Source organism: Sinohyriopsis cumingii, chromosome 2 (assembly GCF_028554795.1).
Source record: "Sinohyriopsis cumingii isolate HCF-2022 chromosome 2, ASM2855479v2, whole genome shotgun sequence".
In the NCBI taxonomy this organism is placed as follows: Eukaryota; Metazoa; Mollusca; class Bivalvia; order Unionida; family Unionidae; genus Sinohyriopsis; species Sinohyriopsis cumingii.
Window position 1 is genome coordinate 142,832,739 of NC_142962.1, and position 22,951 is coordinate 142,855,689.

At 34.3% G+C, this 22,951-nt stretch overlaps 1 protein-coding gene across 2 annotated transcripts; it reads right to left on the bottom strand.

Moving 5' to 3' along the window:
* Nucleotides 1-4,279: 4,279 nt before the first annotated feature.
* On the bottom strand, nucleotides 4,280-22,909 carry LOC149805981 (mapk-regulated corepressor-interacting protein 1-like). Of its 2 annotated transcripts, none has more exons than XM_089950786.1 (6): nucleotides 22,828-22,909; nucleotides 22,647-22,713; nucleotides 20,922-21,034; nucleotides 10,315-10,368; nucleotides 8,096-8,143; nucleotides 4,280-4,596 (listed from the first exon to the last, which is right to left on the bottom strand). In XM_089950786.1, the coding sequence occupies exons 1-6, from the start codon at nucleotides 22,889-22,891 to the stop codon at nucleotides 4,508-4,510; spliced, it is 435 nt and encodes a 144-aa protein (XP_089806912.1). In that variant the 5' UTR covers nucleotides 22,892-22,909; the 3' UTR covers nucleotides 4,280-4,507. The 2 variants fall into 2 exon arrangements, with proteins under 2 accessions (XP_089806912.1, XP_089806910.1); XM_089950784.1 differs by having other exon boundaries at nucleotides 8,087-8,143.
* Between the last annotated feature and the right edge of the window lie 42 nt (nucleotides 22,910-22,951).

The window sequence follows — 22,951 nt, forward strand, 5'->3', positions numbered from 1 at the left end:
TGGTACCAATATGAATAGTCACCTAGTATAATAAATCAAGCATGAATAGTGGAGGCAAAATTTAATCCAAGCACTTGAAGCATTAAGTATTGGTCACAGTGACTTACATATGATGCTGGTGTAGTGCTCATCAAAGTGCATCTCCTCCCATGTTTTAGGATCCCACGAATACAGTATGCACACAAGTTGCAAAAGACCGATGTGGTCATGAGTTGTAAGAAATACTGTATTAAACTATTGATATTTGTTTCAAAATTTCCAAGGAATTCTATGCCAAATTCTGCCAGAAACTCAGAAATGATGATGATGACGTGTCATGCACACTGGACAGCAAATACATGAAGGGAACAGTGTTTTAAGTTAGAAACATCACAAAGTCATGGAAAAACGGTGACCCTACAATCACTGGGCTGGCACGTTCTATATTTTGAATAGGTTTGTCATGTCTATAACAACCAACTCCAACTGCAATAAAAAAAAAGTTGAGCTAACTATCTCCTTACCATGTATATAGTTTTATATGTTATGTACATTTAATCTGTATTTTGTGATAAACCTTTCTCCTTAACTGAGGATAGAAGTTTGGGCCTACCTAATGTTATTATTTGCTTGCAAACAACATATTACAAAGCTAATTTTGTCTACGGAAACCATTCTGAAACTCTTAGATCAACTCAGTGATGCAAATTTGACAATTTTGGTAAAAGTGAGTTTTGTCATGCTTGTATTACATTTTTAGGACATATTGTGGGACACAGTCAAGTTAAATCTATAGAAGTTAATGCCAAGGCTATCTCTGAATTCCCTGTGCCAATCAGTAAAAAGCAACTAATGAAATTTTTAGGTATGGTGGGAGAGTATTGGAAATTTTGCTTGTTTTTCCAGAACTGCTGAACCTCTGACCAATTTGTTGAGTAAGGAAACCAAGTTTCATTTGTCTGACAAATATCAGGAGGCTTTTGATGAATTAAGACAGAATTAGAAGTGCACCTGTTCTTTCAGTTCCAGATTTTAACCAATCATTTAAAAGTGTTTGTGGATGAAGTGATGTTATGGTTGGGGGAGTACTGATCCAAGACGATGAAAAAATGTAGATCCAGTGTGCTATTTTTCTACAAACAATAAACAATAGAGAAATTATTCCACAATCATGAAGGAATGTTTGGGTTTGATACTGGCTTTGCAACACTTTGAAGTGTATATTAGTTCAGCTTCTTCGATTCAATTCTATTCACTGATTACAATGCCCTTTCTTCCGTTAACAAAATGAAAAACAAAAATCAGAATTGTTAAAGTCGAGTCTGATCTTACAGGAATACAAGTGACATTTAGAGCAACAAGGGAAAAGGTAATCAAACTGCAGATGCACTTTCACAAGTATATTGCTTTCTGTATATTATATATCATGCATAAGACATCTATGTAATTTTAATGATTACAGTATCATATTTATATCTGATTAATATTTCAAAGAAAGCTTCATTGTATTAATCATTGTTTTCATTATGAGGGGAGGTGTCATGTATATTTCATTTTTATTCTGCAATTGAACTTTGCCTATAACTGACTGTAGGAGACTGGGCCTACCTGTCTTTTTTTTGTACACATACTACATAGATCATTTTTGTCTATGATTCTAGATTATATTTTAAGATTATTATTATGGATAGGTAAACATATTTACTTGAATTGAGTTTAGGACATGTCTTCCCCTTGTGAATTCCTGGTCTACCTGATATTTGTCATGTTCTTTACTAAATTTTTAGGGGGCCCTGAGTGGCTGAGTGGTCTAAAGCGCTCACCGTTCCGGATCACTGCCATCTCACCTCTGTCTGCGTGTGTTCGAGTCCAAGGCTCGGCTAGCGTGGATGCGTGGGAAAGCCTGCCAGTAGCTTCTCGTGGGTCGGTGGTTCTTCCCTGTGTTTTCCAGGTTTCTTCCTCCACCAGTTATACTGGCCACCATGTATAGCCTATCTTGTGCTGAAAAATGGCGTTAAACCCTAGAACAACAACTAAACTTTTAGCAACAGACCCGACCTTATTTACAGCTCAGAATGGTCTGAAAATAAACTTTTGACCCTCATCCTCATATTGTCTTAGGTTTTTACAGAAGGGACAAGTTAACAGAAATTATTTATTCCTATCTTAACATCTCACTAGTGGAAACAGTTTATTTATTTAGCTGTGTTCAGTTTTAATTTGAGAGAATTCATTTATTTAAATTTATTTCATTGGAATTACAAAGTGCTCTGTGGCTTTAGGACTATTTGGAGATTATGGTGTATTCATTTTGAGACATTTTGGATTATATCATTGTGATTCTTAGCATATCCGCACTATTCCAGGCTACTGCTACATCAGCACATTAAAGAGTGTAATCTATTTGGAAAACCACTTTAATTCATTCGGAATACTCTATACTCTGGACTTGTGATCAACTTTTACAACCATCACAATAATATAAGCTCTTTGTACATTTTCACTTTGGATTCTAGAAAAATAAATTATTTGTTGCAGTTTACAAAACTTGTTGGTTTTTGTTCTTAAAGACCATAGTGTTTAACAAATTTATCATTATACTCATTATTCCCACTATGAAAACAAAGTTATATGGACAGCATTCTTTTGCATACCAGGGCCCAGCAATGTGGAATGAATTGCCCACTGAACTTAGACACAAAGACACAGTGATCACATTCAAGAGGGCTCTCCAAACTCACTTATTTCGACTGCAAGAACAGACCTAATAATGTTTCCAACCTGAAATATTCTCAGCCTTGTTTTTTATTTTTTTTAATGTTTTTCTAATTTCATGATGTTTGTTTTTGTAATAATATTATTATATGTTTTTTATCTTATAGGTGTTGTCTAATGTTGTAAAGCGCTTATAGCTTCTAAAGATTAGGCGCTTTACAAAGTCCTCATTATTATTATTATTTATATAAAAGTAAAAATTTACTACTTGAGAGTGCAGGAACCTTTCCAAGATCTATGAACAAAACCCTTTTCTAGCAGAATATATCAATGATATATTTATAAACAGAATTCTTTGAGCAGGAAATTATGGCAATGACATGAAATAACAATATACATGTAACAACAATAAAAGTAATATTGATAATTCCAGTCAATATATGATATGAGTTCTTTTAAAAAACATGCTGTTGAAACCAGTCAGCTACGTAATGCTATGGTAATCATATCGTGACTTGAACCATGACCTTGGACTTCCAGGAATAAAAACCATGTCCAATCTCCTATCAAAGTGTTTATGTCAAAACTTGGATGTAATATACCAGATTTACACAGTATACATGGTCACAGAAAAAAGAAAATACTTTAAAATTCAAGCTTTGTTTGAGACCTTGTGATCTAAAATTCAATAATCAAATGTACACGTATCTACCAACAAGGGTCTATGTATCACAATTCAAGCTAGTTTACACACAAAACTGAAAAACGAATTCAGTCTGACAAAAAAAGGTGAAAATTTGAAACAACTGCTTGCTCTTCCGTCCTCCTAGATCTTATACTGATATAGTTTTTTTTCTTCTTCAGTAAAGGTAAGATTTCAAAAAGTGGAAACAAAAGATGGCACAGATGGTGAGACAAACTGTTCATTATAATGCAATCCATGGGAGCCATAAAGTATAGCCTTCAAGTGAGACCAGCTTACAATTAAGTATACCACACATGACTCCATGAATATAAAACCGTTTCTGGAAGCCATAACATAAATTGCCTAGTACTGTGGCAATCTTACTCATTGTAACCCTGTCTCTGGGTGCCACAAAGCATACTGCCTCGTAGAAAGACCACCTTATAATGAAGTACATGATACAGTACACCCTCACTATAACACTGTCTCTGGGAGTCATAAAATATATTGCCTTATAGTGAGACCACCTTAAAATTAACCATAAGATACAGTATTCCCTCATTATAACACTGTCTCTGGGAGTAAAAGTATACTGCCTTATAGTGAGACCACCTTTTAATGAAGTAGATATAGTACTCATCATTATAACACTTATCATGGGAGCAATAGCATGCTGCCTTATTGTGAGGCAACCTTACAACAAAGTACATATTGCATGCAATTCTACTGCTTAATGCTGTACAATGAAATGGGATCAAAGATCATACCATCCTTACAACAGGAACCAAGCTTTAATAAAGGTCCTTGTAGTGGGAGAGTGCTGACAGGCAGATCACCTTATATACACAATATAAGCCACCATATCACGTTACAGAGGGAATTTAAAAACAAAAGCCTTAAAAAATTATAGACATTTATTTACAGCCATTATTCATATGAACAATTTACAACATGATAAATGTACATGTGCAATGGTGAATAAAAACTGACGAAATGACCAGCAAAGTCTGAATGTTGAATCTCTGGTCTCAAAGGCACCAGCCTTGTCCACATGTGCTGACATCATAACAACAGCCACAAAGATTCAAGTCTCAAATTTTTCTCAGAAGAATTTGATATTGGGAGAGCTCATACACTGCCATCATCTGGTCTACAGTTAGTTAACTTGTGTAAAATCCGCTTGCCCCAAAAGTCTTCTAAGTCAAAAGGTTTAAAATCTGCAAGAGAAAAATGGAACAATGCGAAAAACTGGACACAGTTTTATTAACTACTGGCAAGTCATGACATAAAATAAAAACATCTCTCAATAGACCTGATGTTGCATTTGTCATAAGCAATTCCCTGTTTCTTCCTTTTTTTGAATAAATCTCCCATTTTCTTGAGAAACTCCAACATACCAAATCTGGTAACAAAAATATTTCTTACATATTTGGGTTAGCATGTTCACAAGTACAGTACAAAATTTATTCTTGTGGCCTCTGACCATAACCTGATATCAGATACAGAAGATCACTGAATTCTATAACCACAAGCAAAGTCTGGTTAAATCTACATGTAATATTTAGTCTGAAGGAACACTTTGAGCTTTAAAAAGCAGCAGTCTCTCATATTGCATTTCAAAACACTTTGTACCAGCTGACACTGAATGTTTTGCACACCAGTACAGCACTAAGTGCAGGGCTACAGAATCTGGATCTGAATTCAGTTTTATTTTTGTTAACAAATCTGAACAATATCTCACAGTCAGCATTAGAATGGTAAAGAGCCAATATTCCTTTCATAACCTGACAAACCAATAATTTGTTTTCTCATTTTTATTAACATCCCATTAATCCCACAGACAGTATTCTAGAAAAGACGGCTTCTATGTTACTACGACATAAGAGTACACTTGTCTAAAGACCTGCATACACTTTTCTAACAGTTACGTTCTATTTATAGCAGTTACCCTATTTCCAAGAAACATGCTGGTTTCTACTTTTGGATCAAACCCATGACCTCCCACATCCGAGGCGGATGCTCTAACCACTAGGCCACTGGAGCAGTCAAACATGTCATTTAAAGTGTTGGTATAAAGTAATTAATTTCATATACCAATACTATTGGTATATCAAATTGTGATCCACCCATGGCACAATAATATGCATATATTAACATTCTTGCAAGCGTCTGCAGTCGATTCTAGCTCTATGATCAATTTCCACACAATCAATAGTGACATATGAAAATAATGATAAAAAGTATTAATAATCCATTTTCTAAATGAATTTAATATGGTACACATTTTCATCACGATCCTTTCTGCTTTCTGTTCCCCCTCCCCTCTCATGATAATGGACAATTACCTTCAAAAACTATAGTTCCAAAGGGCTCAAAGATTAATTACCTTTAAAAGCTGTAGTGCCAAAGGGCTCCAATCTTGAAAAGCTATTGTCCCAAAGGGCTCAAAGATTAATTACCTTGAAAAGCTAGTCCCAAAAGGCTCCAACCTTGAAAAGCTATAGTCCCAAAGGGCTCCAAGTTTAATTATCTTGAAAAGCTATAGTCTCAAAGTGCTCCAATCTTGAAAAGCTATAGTCTCAAAGGGCTGCAAGATTAATTATCTTGAAAAGCTATAGTCCCAAAGAACTCCAAGATTAATTACCTTGAAAAGCTAAGGTTCCAAAGGGCTCCAAGATTAATTATCTTGAAAAGCTATAGCCCAAAGAACTCCAAGATTAATTACCTTGAAAAGCTACAGTCTCAAAGGGCTCCAAGACTAATTACCTTGAAAAGTTATAGTCTCAAAGGGCTCCAAGATTAATTACCTTGAAAAGCTAGTCTCAAAGGGCTCCAAGATTAATTACCTTGAAAAGCTATAGTCTCAAAGGGCTCCAAGATTAATTACCTTGAAAAGCTATAGTCCCAAAGGGCTCCAAGATTAATTACCTTGAAAAGCTATAGTCTCAAAGGGCTCCAAGATTAATTAACTTGAAAAGCTATAGTCTCAAAGGGCTCCAAGATTAATTACCTTGAAAAGCTATAGTCTCAAAGGGCTCCAAGATTAATTACCTCCAAGATTAATTACCTTGAAAAGCTATAGTCCCAAAAGGCTCCAAGATTAATTACCTTGAAAAGCTATAGTCTCAAAGGGCTCAAAGATTAATCACCTTGAAAAGCTATAGTCTCAAAGAGCTCAAAGATTAATCACCTTGTGACTGCTACTTACTAGTCATATGAACGAGTACTTGGCCATCAGAAGGTTGCTTTCAATAAAAATTTCTCTATGCTGCATATTTTTATGAATGTAATTTCAAGGTTTTCCTATATTTTGTATTTTCAAACATACTTGATGGCATATCTGCCTCAATTGCTGAATACTGAGGGCCTTTATAATACAGGAGAGTCTGTCAAAGTTGATCAAATTTTACAGACCCATTTTTGAAATGCAGAATGTACAGGTTTTTCTATTTTAGTAATGGTTGGCTATGTTGGTTGGCTATTTTGACTGGCATATTGGCATCTTTTATAATTAAATGAAAGCCCACTCTTCCTGGATGGTGTAACATTTGGTCAAATTCTGTCCTGCAGTTTAGAATGCTTGACATATCGTATATACCCACTCATAACACAAGTCCAACTGCAAGCTGCACAGACACAGAACTGCCATCTCATACTGCAATGGCAGATCTGGGTCTATGCAGTTTATTAGGAGTAATCATAATAACAAACAGCACAGACTCTGATCTGCAGATGCATTTTGCTATGGCAGATCAGGATCTTTGTAGTTTGCAGTCTGACTTGACTTTATATACGAGTCAAAATGCAAACAACAAAGATAAAAATGATAATTATTGTCAGGTCAGCTTCATTTATAAAAAATTTTTTAAGTCCTTTATGACTGGATGCTTTCTGTTTAATTTGGAAAAATTCTGTCAAGATATTTTTTTAGTAATGGCAGCTGTAATTAATGGCAGGGTCTGCATCATTCATACAAACAGGACAGCCATTCATGCCAGGATGTTTTTTTGTGTCAAATCTGGTAAATTAAAATCTGCAGGTAAACAGAAATCAGTTCTACAAAAATTTACATTTTTTTTAACAATGGCCATATCTGATCGCAGATCAGCATCATTTGCACAAATCTGAAAGCAATTTATGACAATGTTTTTAGTCAAAATTGCTTAAATTCTGTTGAGCTTTTTGTTTTATTTAAAGGTTTTAATCTGTAAGTTAATAACAGATGTTTTATTTGATGGCAGATCTGCATCACTTGTATAATCTTGAAAGCACATTATGAGGGGATGCTTTCTATTGAATTTGGTCCAATTTTGTACAGCATCTGTCTGAGAGAAGGTCATTTAATCATTTAAGCTCACATGGCCTTATAGTCTGGTGAGCCAAGTCAGATGTCACAATTTAGGAAAATATTTAGTAACGACGACATTTACTTATTTTGGTGTTGTCAATTTTATAATCCAAACATAGCTCCATAGTCTCATTTCCTCAATCAACTAATAATATCCACAACAATTTACAATTTTAAAAAAGATTTTGAATTTTCCTAAGTACACACTATAAACTTATGTAACCCTTTTTTTTTTTGCATTACATAAAAAGGTTGTAATAATATTGTATGGATATTGGTGAACATTAACCATGCATTCCAGTAAGGATATTGGTGAACATTAACCATGCATTACAGTAAGGATATTGGTGAATATTTACCATGCATACCTTTTAAAGTGGGGTTTGGCTGTTTCTCCCTGTACATTACTGGTCCAGCTGCAAAGAAATACAGCAAAAGATTAAAGACCTAACCCGTTGTTAAGGTAACCAATCACTTAAATATTATAGTTTATGATTTTTTAAACCATTGTCACATAATGTTCTTGTGTTCCACAAGACTAATATAACACTTTGGGTTCCACATTAATCAACACAATTGAGCACTTAGTGATCCACAAAACTGAGCACTTTCTGTTCCCAAGACTAGATGAGCACTCTGACACACAACCATGACTGGCATGCTTTCCTGTTGACTACAGAACGAGGAAATTGTTCTGAAGAGAAAGAATTATCTTGTCTGACAGAAGCAATCAATATAATGGGATCTGAGTGTACGAATAATGCTGATCCACCATCAAATATGGCTACTGTTGGAAAAATAACCTAGGATGAACTAGTGACCCACAGAAAACTACTGATAAACTTTCTCACTTACCCTTGTTGGTCAAGTTGAGCATCTCAGTCCACACAACCACCCCTGACCCCTTACTGAGTTTAATACACAGCAAATGGTAAATGTGCATGGCATTACCAGCTTACTACCATTTTTTGTCCAAAGGTACATAATATAGTACTTTTTCACTGGACTGGTACTTTGGTAGTTCCATAAGAAAAGAATGTAGGAAAATTCCTTAACAACCTTGGAGTGAATTTAATCTATTCACATTTCATAATTCCAAAAACAAATAATATTTTACAACCTTTAATCACATTTCTGACACATGTCACGTATATGCCATCATGACAGACATATGTGAGGTTGTAAAAGACATTTGGGCCAAATCCATCTTTTGGAAAATTTCAAATAACAAAAATAAGAGAGGAAAAAAATCTTGTAACAGATGTTTACCAGCTCATGTTAATTTGTTAAGTTCATGTATTCCTTTGTACGAACAAGAATCATTCCAAATTTTTCAGAACAGCAGTTGTTTTCTGTCATTTCTCATGCCCACTAAATATTTTATAATTGGTTGAGTCAGTTTGTTGTATGTTTACTGGTCCTCTCTGATAAATATCTTGACTTGGTGTTGACATTTCCTGTATGTGGCTTTATTGATTTGTCATCTATTATCAAATAACACTGTATGTGGTTTTTAATGATTCCCCATTCATAATCTATAAACACTGTGTATATGGTTTTACTGATTTGTCATCTATCATCTAATAAAATGCTGTGTATGTGTTTCTAATGATTTCCCATCCATAATCTCAAAACACTGTGTATATGGTTTTAATGATTTCTCCCAGCATGTACTACTCTCTAACATTCACTAACAAACTTATTTCAAATAGTTACTACAAAATGGAGGTGACCTTATTTTTTTATAGATTAAAAGATTGCACAACTGTGTGGGAAAATAAGGAGACTGCATGAAAATGCAGCCAAGGGTATAATATAAAAATTATGCAAATACAATGTAAAATTACATGAAGCAAAAGTAGATATGCCATAGTTCTGGAGTAGATTCTCAACAAAATTTAGATTTCATACAAGTCTAACATGAGAATAAGATCTGAACTGATACTTAAAAGAAAATGTCCTTGAATATGAGAAATCTACATTGAATATTGGACAACAATATAATTCCCACATCATTTGTTGATTTTTTTTAGTTATTAGTGCATTTCTTTGTTAAGACACCATACTGATGGTGAATGTCAATCACTTCCTCCAAAAGTAAACAACTTTCACCAAACACAGTTGACACTATGGTATACGAAACATGAAATCATTTTTAAACCTAATCCTTTCCTTGCCTGATTAGACTTTAAGAAATTATAATTTTCTGTATGAGATCATCTTCTCTGCCAAGATCCTCAACAGAAAGGGTACGGTTTCCTGTCATAGCTCCAGTGACCATACTGTACCATAGTCAGTTTGTGGGGTTGCTTAAACTGGATACTGATATAAATAATAAATAGAAAATTTGACCCAAAATAATTAAGAACTGAATCAAATGCTTAAGTTTTTTTCCTCACTTTTGAAGCTGAAATGATCATTGGCAGATTTTAGAAAAGTCAATTCTAACAATTCTGATGCCCTCTCAGGGACCTATTCATATCCATCATTCTTTTAAAATACATGAATCAGTGATGTGATATGTTATTTAATACAAATGGCCCAACAGTGTTCAACTATATGTTTCAAATTCCCCAGTATTACATACCTTCTTGCTGATGTCTTGCACTTGCATCTAGCTCATAAGTGACTTTATTCCAAGCTGAAATTAAACAAGAGAAATAATACAATTAATACAACACATTTTAAAAAGGATTGACATCAATGATCACTAATCCTCATTCACTTTACTATATATTCCAACGCCCACACCCATCCCCAGGTCTCACTTTCACCTGCTTGACCCTGGGTCCAGACTTGAGTTCAATTACAAAATAATAAGTGTAATTGAGTAAATAAGTAAATTACACTGTATATGTAATTGTAAATGAACATTATCAATATGGTGTAATTCATAACTTGGAGTAATTTAACTTGCAGATCAATGACATCTCATCTATGTGCATTAAGAGTTCGAGTCTTGACTCAGCCGATGTGGGAATGTGTGAAAACTTGCCAGTAACTTCCTGTGGGTTGGAGGTTCATCTTGGGTTATTCCCCAACCAAATCTACTTGCCAACATGTACAGTGTATTACATACTTGCTCAAAATGGTATTAAACCCACAAAACCAAACCAAAACCTAAAATACCAAAGTGCAGTGTATTAGCAATGATCAAAATTTTGTTACATAAATGTCATATAATTTACAACGCTAAGTTGTGATTTTTTTGCCAATTTATAATGTTATACATTGGTATAATATTGGTCAAGGGGTCCATAGCGGTTCTGCATTATATCCAGAATCACAATATTATTCTGAAGTGCATTACATCAATGGAGAGCTGTAGTTTGTATCAAGCTGAAAACCAATTAAGTTGGAATGCTTTCTGTCAAATCTGGTAAATTCTGTTTAACAGCTTTGCAAAGAAATAATTTTAGGCTTCTCTGTATTTTAGTAATGGCAGTAATATTTGACATATAAATGTGAACAGAGTAAAACAGGCATAATACAGACATTTTAAACGGATTCCTCAACTCACCATCTCTATGAAGAAATGTTAAATTAATTCTTGCTACCACTCAGCCTTTGTATGCAATTATAAGTGAGAGCAAAGCAAGACAAGCAATATATATGCATGTACGTGTTGTTTTCATTCTCTTATTTGAAGTATGCCCTCCATTTCCCAGTATTTGCATTTAACATTGGCTTCAAGCAATAATTTATTTTCAAGCAGAAAATTAGCAGAGTTCGATCTATATTATAAACACATTTGGTGCATCTTTTAAAACTATCATATTCATATGCAGTGTATTTTTGAAAATACAACTTAAAAAGAGAACAGAAGCTATACATTGTAAAGAATTTTAACTGAGTAAATAGATTACAGTAATGTCATTGCAAATTAGTACAAATGCTTAATCAACTACCCTTAATCAAGAATTTTTCTTTCTGTTTTCCTAAAAGTTATAAAAATTGCAGTTGAAAACATCTCTAATCTTGTTTGAAACAACCTGTGTCATGTACAAGAGAACAAAATGCACACGTCTTTCAGATCATGCTGTTCGTGCTAATTTCTTTGTTGCCGTTAAAACTTTACTCTGACTATTCATAGACAAAACACTAAAGAATTAAAGTCAGTAGGTCTATTTGAATGAAATAAACCCTTTTTTTCAACTAAATCGACACAGCCTACATGCAAGTGCATCTATTTTTAGCAAGAGGGGTTTTCTTAATGCAACCACTCACTTTATAGCTTCGTTACAACAGTCCATTGATAGGGTTGCAAATATAAGGTTTCATTATTGTCTATGTACTTGGTGTAATGTTAGGCACTGGTTGAATAGTATTTGCTTTGCTGTTTGTTTGCTTCCTTTGTAATTTCAAAAAAATGAGTGAACTCAGAATATAACCGTGACCTTACAGTGTCTCTCCAATTCCACTTTGTCCTGTATGTTTCTGACCTACATAATAGCTTTTAAAGCTAAATCTTTAATAATATAATATCTAGACTCCACTTTCTATGAACTGCATATTTTCCTGAATATATTTGCCTAATGGTTTATGAAAAGAGACAATCTAATAAAGTGGCACTTCCCTAACTCAGCCACATGAGCTCGCAAAAAAGAAATATGGAGTATCTGTCAATGAATTGAGGGCTGAGGGCTCTAAAGTCTAACCTTTAACAATATAACACACTGTTACAGGTTAGAACCCGCAGCCCTTCGATTCACTGACAGATACTCCTAAATTTCCTTGTAACGAGCCCCTGTGGACTCAGTGATGTTTGCCATTATATCTCCATGACAAGATCACTTATTGTTCCAAACTAATTTTTTAAGCAGAAAATAATGTACATGAAGCAGTTAAAATATTCATGTTACTAATTCCATTCTTAAAACACAAATTGCTATTTGCATAAGCTTACATTTTGAAATGCAAGTTGGTATGTTTTTACCATCAAAGGATAACTTGTGCAAAATCAGGGAGTTATAGTTACTATTATAATTTACTCAAGAAAGGGTTAATAGTCAGTCAGCTATCAAAACACATGCCTGTGAATATGCAAGTGTTTGTCAGCGCAATTGATATCAACATCAACTATCTGATGGCTTGATGCCTACATTTTGCCTTGAGCAAAAACGTAACACTGGAACTAACTTGGACAAAGTGAGGGAAAATAAAAGAAAGGATGGTCATTCAATGTTAAATCACATGGCTTAGTCGTTTTCACTTTTCTAACAGAAGGCTGCAAAGTATACATTTTTTTAAGGCGACTTAGTCACCCACTTCACCTGATAGCATGACCTATGCATTATAAACATTTCAAAATCAACAAATGGAAAAGCTATGTGACTATGAATTATGTATATCATATATATGGTGACTAGAGGTTATTATGATTACATGCTGCCAGAAGTATAACAAAACATACTGACAACACTTAGCAACATCCACATTACCAACAATAAATCATACATCTTAACATAACTCTTAGATCAGAAAGTGCCTAGTTTGCATAAATGATGACTTTAGTCTTTTTAAATTGTAAAGAATACATGTCATGGCCCATCTCATTTCTACAGCTTTCTGACTGCGGTGTTGCTGTTTCAATCATCATGTGCTATACCTGTCCCCTTAATATCTCCTTTTCAATTGCATCTGTTAGGTTACTGTTCCCTTTTTTCAGAATTCCTAAGCTTAACAATTTTGTCTTAACTTTGGATTCCTTCTACAACAATTATTCTCTTGCTGAGTAAGAACAGCTTTGTTTAGATTCCTTATCTTTGTCTTGTGTTCTCTTCATTTCACGCCTGGTTGTTTCTTCTTTCCAGTTTTTTCCTCCTGTTTTTTATTCCAATCTTTGGTCCATTTTTTAAAAATACCTTATTACCTCCCTGCTTACTGGTATTGTCATTGGCGAACTGTACTCAAAATCATTACACTTGACAGTGTCCTTTACTATTCTAATCTCATTCATTCTTTTCTCCCTCACCACTCCTATGGCCTTGAGGTTAGAGCATCTGCCTCAGATGCAAGAGGTCATGGGTTCAAACCCCAACTCCAGCTGAGTCATACCAAAGAATTATAAAGAAATCTGTACTAACAGCTGCCTCGCTAGGTGCTCAGCATAAAGAGGTTTGTGTCAGGACTGGTTGGCCTGGTGTTAGGATAATATGACAGGATGAGACATCATCATACATGTCTGTGGCATGATGCCCTAGTGCTAGACTTATTAGCAGTATTAGTAACACTATAAACTGCCACACTGCAGACATTCTAGTCCAAATCACACACACACTTTTCTTCCCAACAACATTTCGATCATATGTAAACCCAATGGTGTTCGCTAGCAAACAGCTGCGCTGCCATGTGGTAGTGCCAATGCTCCCTTAATTTGACAACACCAGTCTCCAGTAGTAAACAACTGTTCATACTTTTAAGTTCATCCTCTGTCTGATATACCTTCAAGAAAATCAAAAATGTTAAAGTTCTAATCCAGGTGTAGATATCTTGTACAATTTTCTGTTTTTCTTACAAAGCCTTCCTCAAATCTTTTTGTGCTGTGACCGTCTTCAATTTCAGAAGTTTGTTCCTCGCTGGTCCAAGAATGATGTCTTCATCAATGAGCTGATTTAATGCCAATTTCAAGAACTTTCAGATCTGGTAATACAGTGGCATTCACAATGTCTGCATTAACAAATTGCCTCAGAATGGTGTACATCAGCTGTCATTCTACTGTGCAGAAGTTGTACATCTGATAACAAAAACTGGACTTTTGTATAATGTTGTTTCACTATTTCTCTTATCTTCTTAAGTGATACCCATTTGCATTATCTTTATTTACTTCTCCAATCAAATCTCATAGCTTTGGTCCCCTATTAGTTACTCAACTTTAAATTGTAGTGCTATTCCAATGCTCAGTCAGCAAACTTGTGTGTATTGGACAAAGACTTCCTCTAGAAAAACAAGATTTATGTATGCTGGATACAACTGAAATCCTATTTTCTAATAGCTGAAATCTCTGAACAATCCAAAGAAGTCTATAGCTAGTTCTTGATGTTCCAGTCCATTTTCATGGATGTCCTTGACAAAGGAATTGCGCATAATGTTAAGATTACACATATCTTGACCAACAGGACCCTTGCATTCACATTTAGCAACATTCAAAAGCTTTAATGTTTCTCTGAAACCCGTTTTGTACACATCTGGTCCATGGCTACTTCCTAATGCAATTAAAGATCTGACAAAGCGTTGCTGACTTTCCATCTGCATGGGCAAACAACAACCTCCTGATACTGTAACAAGAATTAGTCATCTGAATTCTGACCCAAGACACCAGAACGTCTTCATACATTAATAAGAATTAGTTATTTGAATTCTGATCCAAAACACCAAAAAGTCTTCATACATTAATAAGAATTAGTTATTTGGATTTCTGACCCAAGACACCAAAAAGTCTTCATACATTAATAAGAATTAGTTATTTGAATTCTGATCCAAAACACCAAAAAGTCTTCATACATTAATAAGAATTAGTTATTTGAATTCTGATCCAAGACACCAAAAAGTCTTCATACATTAATAAGAAGTGGTTATTTAAATTCTGATCCAAAACACCAAAAAGTCTTCATACATTAATAAGAATTAGTTATTTGAATTCTGATCCAAAACACCAAAAAGTCTTCATACATTAATAAGAATTAGTTATCTGAATTTTGACCCAAGACACCAAAAAGTCTTCATACATTAATAAGAATTAGTTAATTGATATCTGACCCAAGACACCAAAAAGTCTTCATACATTAATAATTAGTTATTTGAATTTCTGACCCAAGACACCAAAGTCTTCATACATTAATAATAATTAGTTATTTGAATTTCTGACCCAAGACACCAAAATGTCTTCATACATTAATAAGAATTAGTTATCTGAAATTCTGACCCAAGACACTAAAAAGTCTAAATACATTAATAAGAATTAGTTATTTGAATTTCTGACCCAAGACACCAAAAAGTCTTCATACATTAATAAGAATTAGTTATCTGAAATTCTGACCCAAGACACTAAAAAGTCTAAATACATTAATAAGAATTAGTTATTTGAATTTCTGACCCAAGACACTAAAATGTCTAAATACATTAATAAGAATTAGTTATTTGAATTTCTGACCCAAGAAACACAAAGTCTTCAAGCTATAATAAGAATTATTTGAAGACACCAAAACAAGCTGGCTATAATCCATCTGATATGAGATACAAGTGTTTTCTTCTAATCATAGTGAAACCTTCTGTTATTGGGTATTTTGAACATTACAGTGAAAGTCTCTGCAATACATTTACTGTCTGTAAAATTAATGTTGGATGATGCACATTTCAGATTAGTTCAGCAAGAAAAACATCTACTAGTATTGTGTAGGTTAAAACTTGTTGTTTTGCCATGTCAAACTCAACAAGTGACCATCATTCAGTGGTGCTTTTAATATTCTTTTGATCTGACCTGGATGGACTTACTCAGTTTCTTACAAATATTTCCTTGGTATGTTGGCGAATTTGTTTAGACCACTATTGTTATACTCTATTAGTCATACATATGGTGTATGGTGCGTAAGTTCTAGTCCATCAGCAACTGTTTCAGACAACTAGCTTTCATTAAATTTGCTTCAATCTTCTTGCACTTTTTAAAGTGTTTTAAAAGAGGCTTGTTTAATTTCAATACATAAAGTTTCTTGAAAGTATATGACACAAATACATCAATATACATTGCAATTTATTTTTATTTTGCTTTAAACATTACTGCTGGTTAGTTTTAAAAATGGTTCAAATCAAGTGAGAAATATCTCTGAGTGCACCAATGGATCCAAGAAATTTTGTGGAAAGGTTATACAATTCACAATGCTTTAAAATATTTCAATAGATAAAGACAAGTTTTCAAATGTGTTGTCTGTTGTTGGATATTATGGATATTTATTTTTATTAGCATTATTAGTAGTACTAGTATTATTAGCAAGACTATTACCATTATTAGTAGTATCAGTAGTATTAGTGTTATTAGCAGTACCAGTATTAGTAGTATTAGTATTATTAGCAGTACCAGTATTAGTAGTATTAGTATTATTAACAGTATTAGTATTATCAACAGTATTAGCATTTTATCAGTTCTAGTAGTATTAGTACAGAGATCTTGGAAACGCTTAATTATGCATATTTGGACACCAATTTTTTATCTGGGATGCAGAAAATCACTGAGGCAGGAGTCCCCCGTATGCATGTAATAGGTGTGCGGCAAAATTCAAAGACTTGCCAGTCCTGCTTCAGCCACCTGCTTTGTTGGAAAATGTGTTGATCAATTAGCTGTGCTGATATTTACAATGACAGAATTCAGTGACTGAAAGACCCCTTGATGTACATACATGTTGCCATTATAAGAGTACATAAAAAAGAACATGATGCAATAGCTGGGCGGCAATTTCAAAGGCTTTAACTGCCGCCCTGGTGGGAAAATGTACTGATATTTACAGTGATTGATTTCCGAGTCAGAAATACCCAGAGATGTACATGTGGTCATTTATAAAAGTACATCAAATAAACAACTTTAGCTTTTGTTATTGTTTTCATTTCCGAATGTATCGGAATAAGTAGTGCATGAGAATCAAGACATGTTGAGACTTAGACAAAATGCCATTAATAAATTTGGATAAGTATGTTGGGGTTAAACGGCAATCTAAGATTGTAACAAGATTCAGAAGAGTGCTAAAGCTGCTAGAATCTATAATTCAGATAGGACACTAGCTACGTGTAAGAAAGTGTGTGATGCCTAGCTTAGTGTTTGGAATAAGTCCTTACTTGGATTGGCAAAATTCAGTATCACTCTGATGGACGAACAAGAGCTATTTAAGAGGTACACTGACTGATCATACTTTTTTTAAAAATGCTCCTGGTCTTAGCCCGGTTAGTTCTAGTAATGTAGGGAAATGTATTCATCAATACATCAGTTACAGTAGCTAGGCCTAGTTTTGATATCAACTGCGTTGACAAAAAAACTCTTGCCCATTCACAAGCATATGTTTTGATAGCTGATTGACCATTAACCCTTTTCCGAGTAAGGTAGCAACTATCAATTTCCTGCATGATATCATTTGATGATAAAACAAATGATGATATAACATACAAACGTGTTTTAAGATCAGAATCGGTGATCTGGATATATATTAACTGCCTCTTGTACACTATTTCGTTATAAAAAAACAGTCTGAAACTGTAAGTAAACCAGCAGGCCTTACAGGAAATAATGGCGGACTTCGTTAAGTCTGGGATGTACCAGTTTATTAGACTGTCCGTTTTCGTAATTCATCGAGCAAATATTTTCAGAAAAATATACAAATCATTGAAAGCAGAGACAAGGTATTATTTTATTAAAGATTTAACTTTAAACTGCAAATTATGTAGGTCAGAAATGTATAGAACAATACTATGTTGTGGAATTCGCGAGATGCGCTTTAAGGTCTAAGCTATTGTCCGACTTGATACGTATTTGCGAAAATACGGGGGAAAAACAGCAAATCAGATACTATTTAACCATTGCCTAAAATTACTACAAGGACGTAGACAAATAAATAAACCATAAATTTGCAATCCTGTCAATAGACTGCTGTAATGAAGCTATATTAAAGTGAGTGAGTACATTACGAAAACCTCTCCATCTAAACACAGATGCACTCACGTCTTTTGATTCTGTAGGAAAGAAGGGACTGCAACTTTTGATGGTGGGACTCCTATTTTTACCAAAATGGGAGTCCTGGACTCCTAGTTTTAAAATCCTAGCGAGACCTCTGTAGTATTATTAGCAGTATTACTATTATTAGCAGTGCCCCGAGTGGTCAAAAGCGCTGACCACTACCATCTCACCTGTCTGCGTGGGTTTGAGTCTCAGGCTCAGCTAATGTGGGTATGTGCGAAAGCCTGCCAGTAGCTTCTTGTGGGCCGGTGGTTCTTCCTGGGATTTTCCAGGGTTCTTCCTCCACCATTTATACTGGCCACCATTTATAGCCTATCTTGTGCTGAAAAATGGCATTAAACCTACAACAACAACAATTATTAGCAGTACTAGTGTTAGTATTATTCACAGTACTAGCATTAGTATTATTAGCCATATTAGTATTATTAGCAGTACAAGTAATATCAGCAGTACTAGTATTAGTATTATTAGCAGTACTAGTAGTATTAGTATTATTAGCAGTACTAGTAGCATTACATGGTTCCCATGTGTTTCTAATGAAAAATTTCCATGTCATTTCCAGGATGAAATTATTTTTCATAGTCCTTATTGACAGAAAATACCAAAGTACCAGCATGGTAGAAAAGTACAGTGGTAAATACCACTGGTGAAAAATAACTGGGTAAACCATTATATCAGTAATAACATAAACCTCTAGACACCATGACTCATGATATACATTAGTTGCACTTTTCTAATAATATTTTTTATTTTATTGTGTTCCCAAATAGTTGAAAAATTTATAAATATAGGAAAATACAGAGTTGCCTTAACAATAAAAAAAATATTGGGCCCTTGATGTCATGTACATTAATAACTATGACCTTGTACTGGAGAATAGATTGGCATAATTCAAAGAAATCTGAAGTCTATTGCCACATTTCTCAAATACCAAAATCTGAAAACAGAGTCTAGGATCAGACAGTGGTGGTCCTGAAATATGGTCTTCTCACTACAGAGGGCTCTACTAATTCTAACAAACTTAAGTCATTTATGCCAGGAAGTCTTCAGTCAAACTTGGCCAAATTTCTGTATAGGAATTTTGAAAAATCATTTAATTTTTTTTAAATTTTATGTAATGAAGGCCATGTGTAAAGGCAAACCAGCTTCATTAATACTGACTTTATGCTTTCATGACTGGATGCTTCCTGTTGAATTTTGTCAAATTCTGTTAATCAGCTTTTTTTGAAGTAGTTGATTAAAGTATTTTCTATATTTAGGAATAACAGCTATGTTTGGTGGTGGTGGTGTTGTTTTTGTTGTTGTTCTAGGGTTTAACGCCATTTTTCAGCACAAGATAGGCTATACATGGTGGCCAGTATAACTGGTGGAGGAAGAACCCTGGAAAACCCAGGGAAGAACCACCAACCCACGAGAAGCTACTGGCAGGCTTTCCCACGTATCCACGCTAGCCGAGCCTTGGACTTGAACACATGCAGACAGAGGTGAGATGGCAGTGATCCGGAACGGTGAGCGCTTTAGACCACTCGGCCACTCGGGGCCCCCTAAAAATTTAGTAAAGAACATGACAAACATCAGGTAGACCAGGAATTCACAAGGGGAAGACATGTCCTAAACTCAAATTCAAGTAAACGGTGAGCGCTTTAGACCACTTGGCCACGTTTGGTGGTGATGGATAATGGGGTACATGACTGAGATTCACAAATCCCCTTGGTGTCAAAACTAAAGGTCAGACAGAATGAAAATAAAATCTTGATGTCAAAATGGGGGGGGGGAAGAGAATTAAAATTGTGTTGATCTCTAATGCACAACTGAGGGTTATTACAATTCTATGGCATTAAAACAAGAGAAGAGTGAAATGCAACAAGCTTTATAAAATTCAACAAATAATTTATTTCCCAAGAATACAAAGTAAAACTGTAAAAAAGAAATAAGAACTTATGGTATTAGTACATTTTAATTAATACATGGTTAGGGAAAAATATATGGAATTTTCTGTGAGCTGTAACCCTGACCTCAACTCCTGGCCAGGCATGCATCTTCAAAGTTTCAACATCTTGATATTATAATATAAAAATGACTGGCATTTTCATGATGCAACATCTGGTACATCATATCATTAAAAAAAAGGAAACTGTAATCTCCCCTTAATTATTTTCAGGAATAATTTTAGTGTTTTTAACTGATTTAATGATTGATTGGTAAGAGGGCACACCAACACATCTGAAATTATATTATGCTCAGGCAAATGGATTAAAGTGAATAGCCTGGACACACCATGGCCGATACTGTAGTCAAATCTGGGTAAGATTTTAACCAACAGCCTATGGGTCACAAGTCTGTGAGAGTGATATCGGAGTCATCCTAGTTTGTTTTAGATGATTACTGTGTAAGGAACATCTTCACCTTCATCAAAGCCAGCAGCAATAACAGAAAAATGGTTATTTTTTTGTCTTGATCATATGACTGCCTCTTACCATCAGACAGATATCGTACAATCTCTTCATGTTGAGGTGAAACAGGTTCCTGAGGGACACTGGTTTGTCGATTTGGGATGAACTTCCTCCCATTGAACACAGGCTTTGGAGAGCTGCAATTAACATTTAGGCATTTGAAAAAATACACAGTATTTTGAAAATGTATATATTTTGGCTTCCTCAGTGATTTTTTAAAAAGTCTTTCAAGGTAATATTCATTGGGCATACTTCTATTGAAAGAAATGAGACAACGTATTGAAGTTGATAAATAGGCAAGCTACATCTGTACACATGCTAACCCATTTATAATTTTGAATGAAGTTTGTGATAACACAATTCAACAGACAGATAATATCTCAGAGAAAGTTCAGTTATAAAACAGTGTTCTCCCTTTGGCCATTTATCATTGCAGTCCATATAGCATATCAATTCAACGCATTTTAGAACTTGCTATCCTTTCAGAATTATGCTGTTCTACATTCAATAACCTAACTACAAGTCTTACTGCTACTTGAATTACACTTTTTCTTACTCTTGATCGGCATGTATTTATAATAATTTCATTGTCTTACTCCCTTTTATATGTGTATCTCATGTGGCCCAACTGTGGCAAAAAAAATTAATGAATGATAACTTCATCTCCTCAATGACTTTCCTTTATTTTACACAGTAGATTCTTATCAAAAAAAAATAAGGGGGAAAATGCATTCAGTTTCATAAAGACGGAACGGAAGCAACTTTAATTTTCAAATTTCACCCATTTTAAAAAATGAATAAAATAAAGTGTTGTGCAAATGGACTAATTCTGCATCAACATTTACAATATTTTATCACAGTAAGCTGATCAACAGCTACTGTAGTTGGAATATGTATTACCCACATATTTAACAGGTGATCTGCTAATAATAAGCCTTGGATAAATAATTCAAAATCATTTATTTTGGTACATTTATTAACATCTATATATAAACTTTGCATTTCATCTTTTAGACTGTAAGGAGAACCTTTGCAACAATGATGAGAATAAAGTAAAAATTAGAAACATAAAAACACCATGTAAATACTTTTACTTTATTTCATTTTTTGCTCACTACTATGATGATAATGGAAGTTTAGAATCAAAACGTTTGGTAATGCTAACGCACACTTGCACAATAGCTACATAAAAAAAATCCTGGGGAGAACTATAAAATATTGATTAGTTTCTTTGTTACATAAAGTTATTCATTTTCAAAGCTTCATCCTCAGATGATTCTAAGACAGATGATGATGCACTGTGATTGTAATAGCCGTCATTTCTACATCACTATAAACTCTGAAAAACCTTTTAAAAAATCTGATGTAATGGTCTTGTATATCAAATATAGTTCAAGGGTATTAAGGTCACAGCTAGCTGGCCAAGATCTAGGACTAGTGCATTGTCAACGGATAGAACACTGGTTGCCACGCACAATCAGTTATTAACTGATCGAGACAAACTAATATACGAAATAATACTGCATGTAACAATGTACAGGATTTGAAAGACACTTAGCTTCATGGCACAATGAGTTTCTTTTATGAAGACTATCTAGGTAGAACCACGTGTAAAACAATGGTCTTAACACGCAATTACTGGCAACTCCTACGAAAAAAATGTAATATTGGTTTCCTTTATGGCTTAGAAATTTAAATATGGCAATATCTGTTAACTTCGTAAGGAAAAAGAGCTGTTAAAAAGAATACCTCATCCCCACTGACGATTGCTTTTCGGTGTCCCTAGTTTCTAAACTGTTTAGATTTTTAGGAGGACCTGCAATTGCAAAAAGGACACTGTTATAGTAATCTGCGAATCATGAGCTTCAAAATGAGGGCAAAACTATGTTTATACGTGCAGTATAACTCATTAATAAGAGAACAGAAATACCTATACGTGAATTAGCGATAAATTTGTTGGGTCGATTCGTCAATGCATACATTCCTCGTCCCATCTGTGATATTGCGCATGACACAAACATCTCGGGGATTTCCGGATTTAACAACAATTATAT

Coding starts and splice junctions, on each gene's coding strand:
- LOC149805981 (XM_089950784.1), bottom strand. CDS start 22,891: ATGGGACGAGGAATGTATGCATTGACGAATCGACCCAACAAATTTATC. Junction 21,035..22,646: donor CAATCGTCAGTGGGGATGAG/GTATTCTTTTTA, acceptor TGTTAATTGCAG/CTCTCCAAAGCCTGTGTTCA. Junction 8,144..10,314: donor TGCAAGACATCAGCAAGAAG/GTATGTAATACT, acceptor ATTTCTTTGCAG/CTGGACCAGTAATGTACAGG.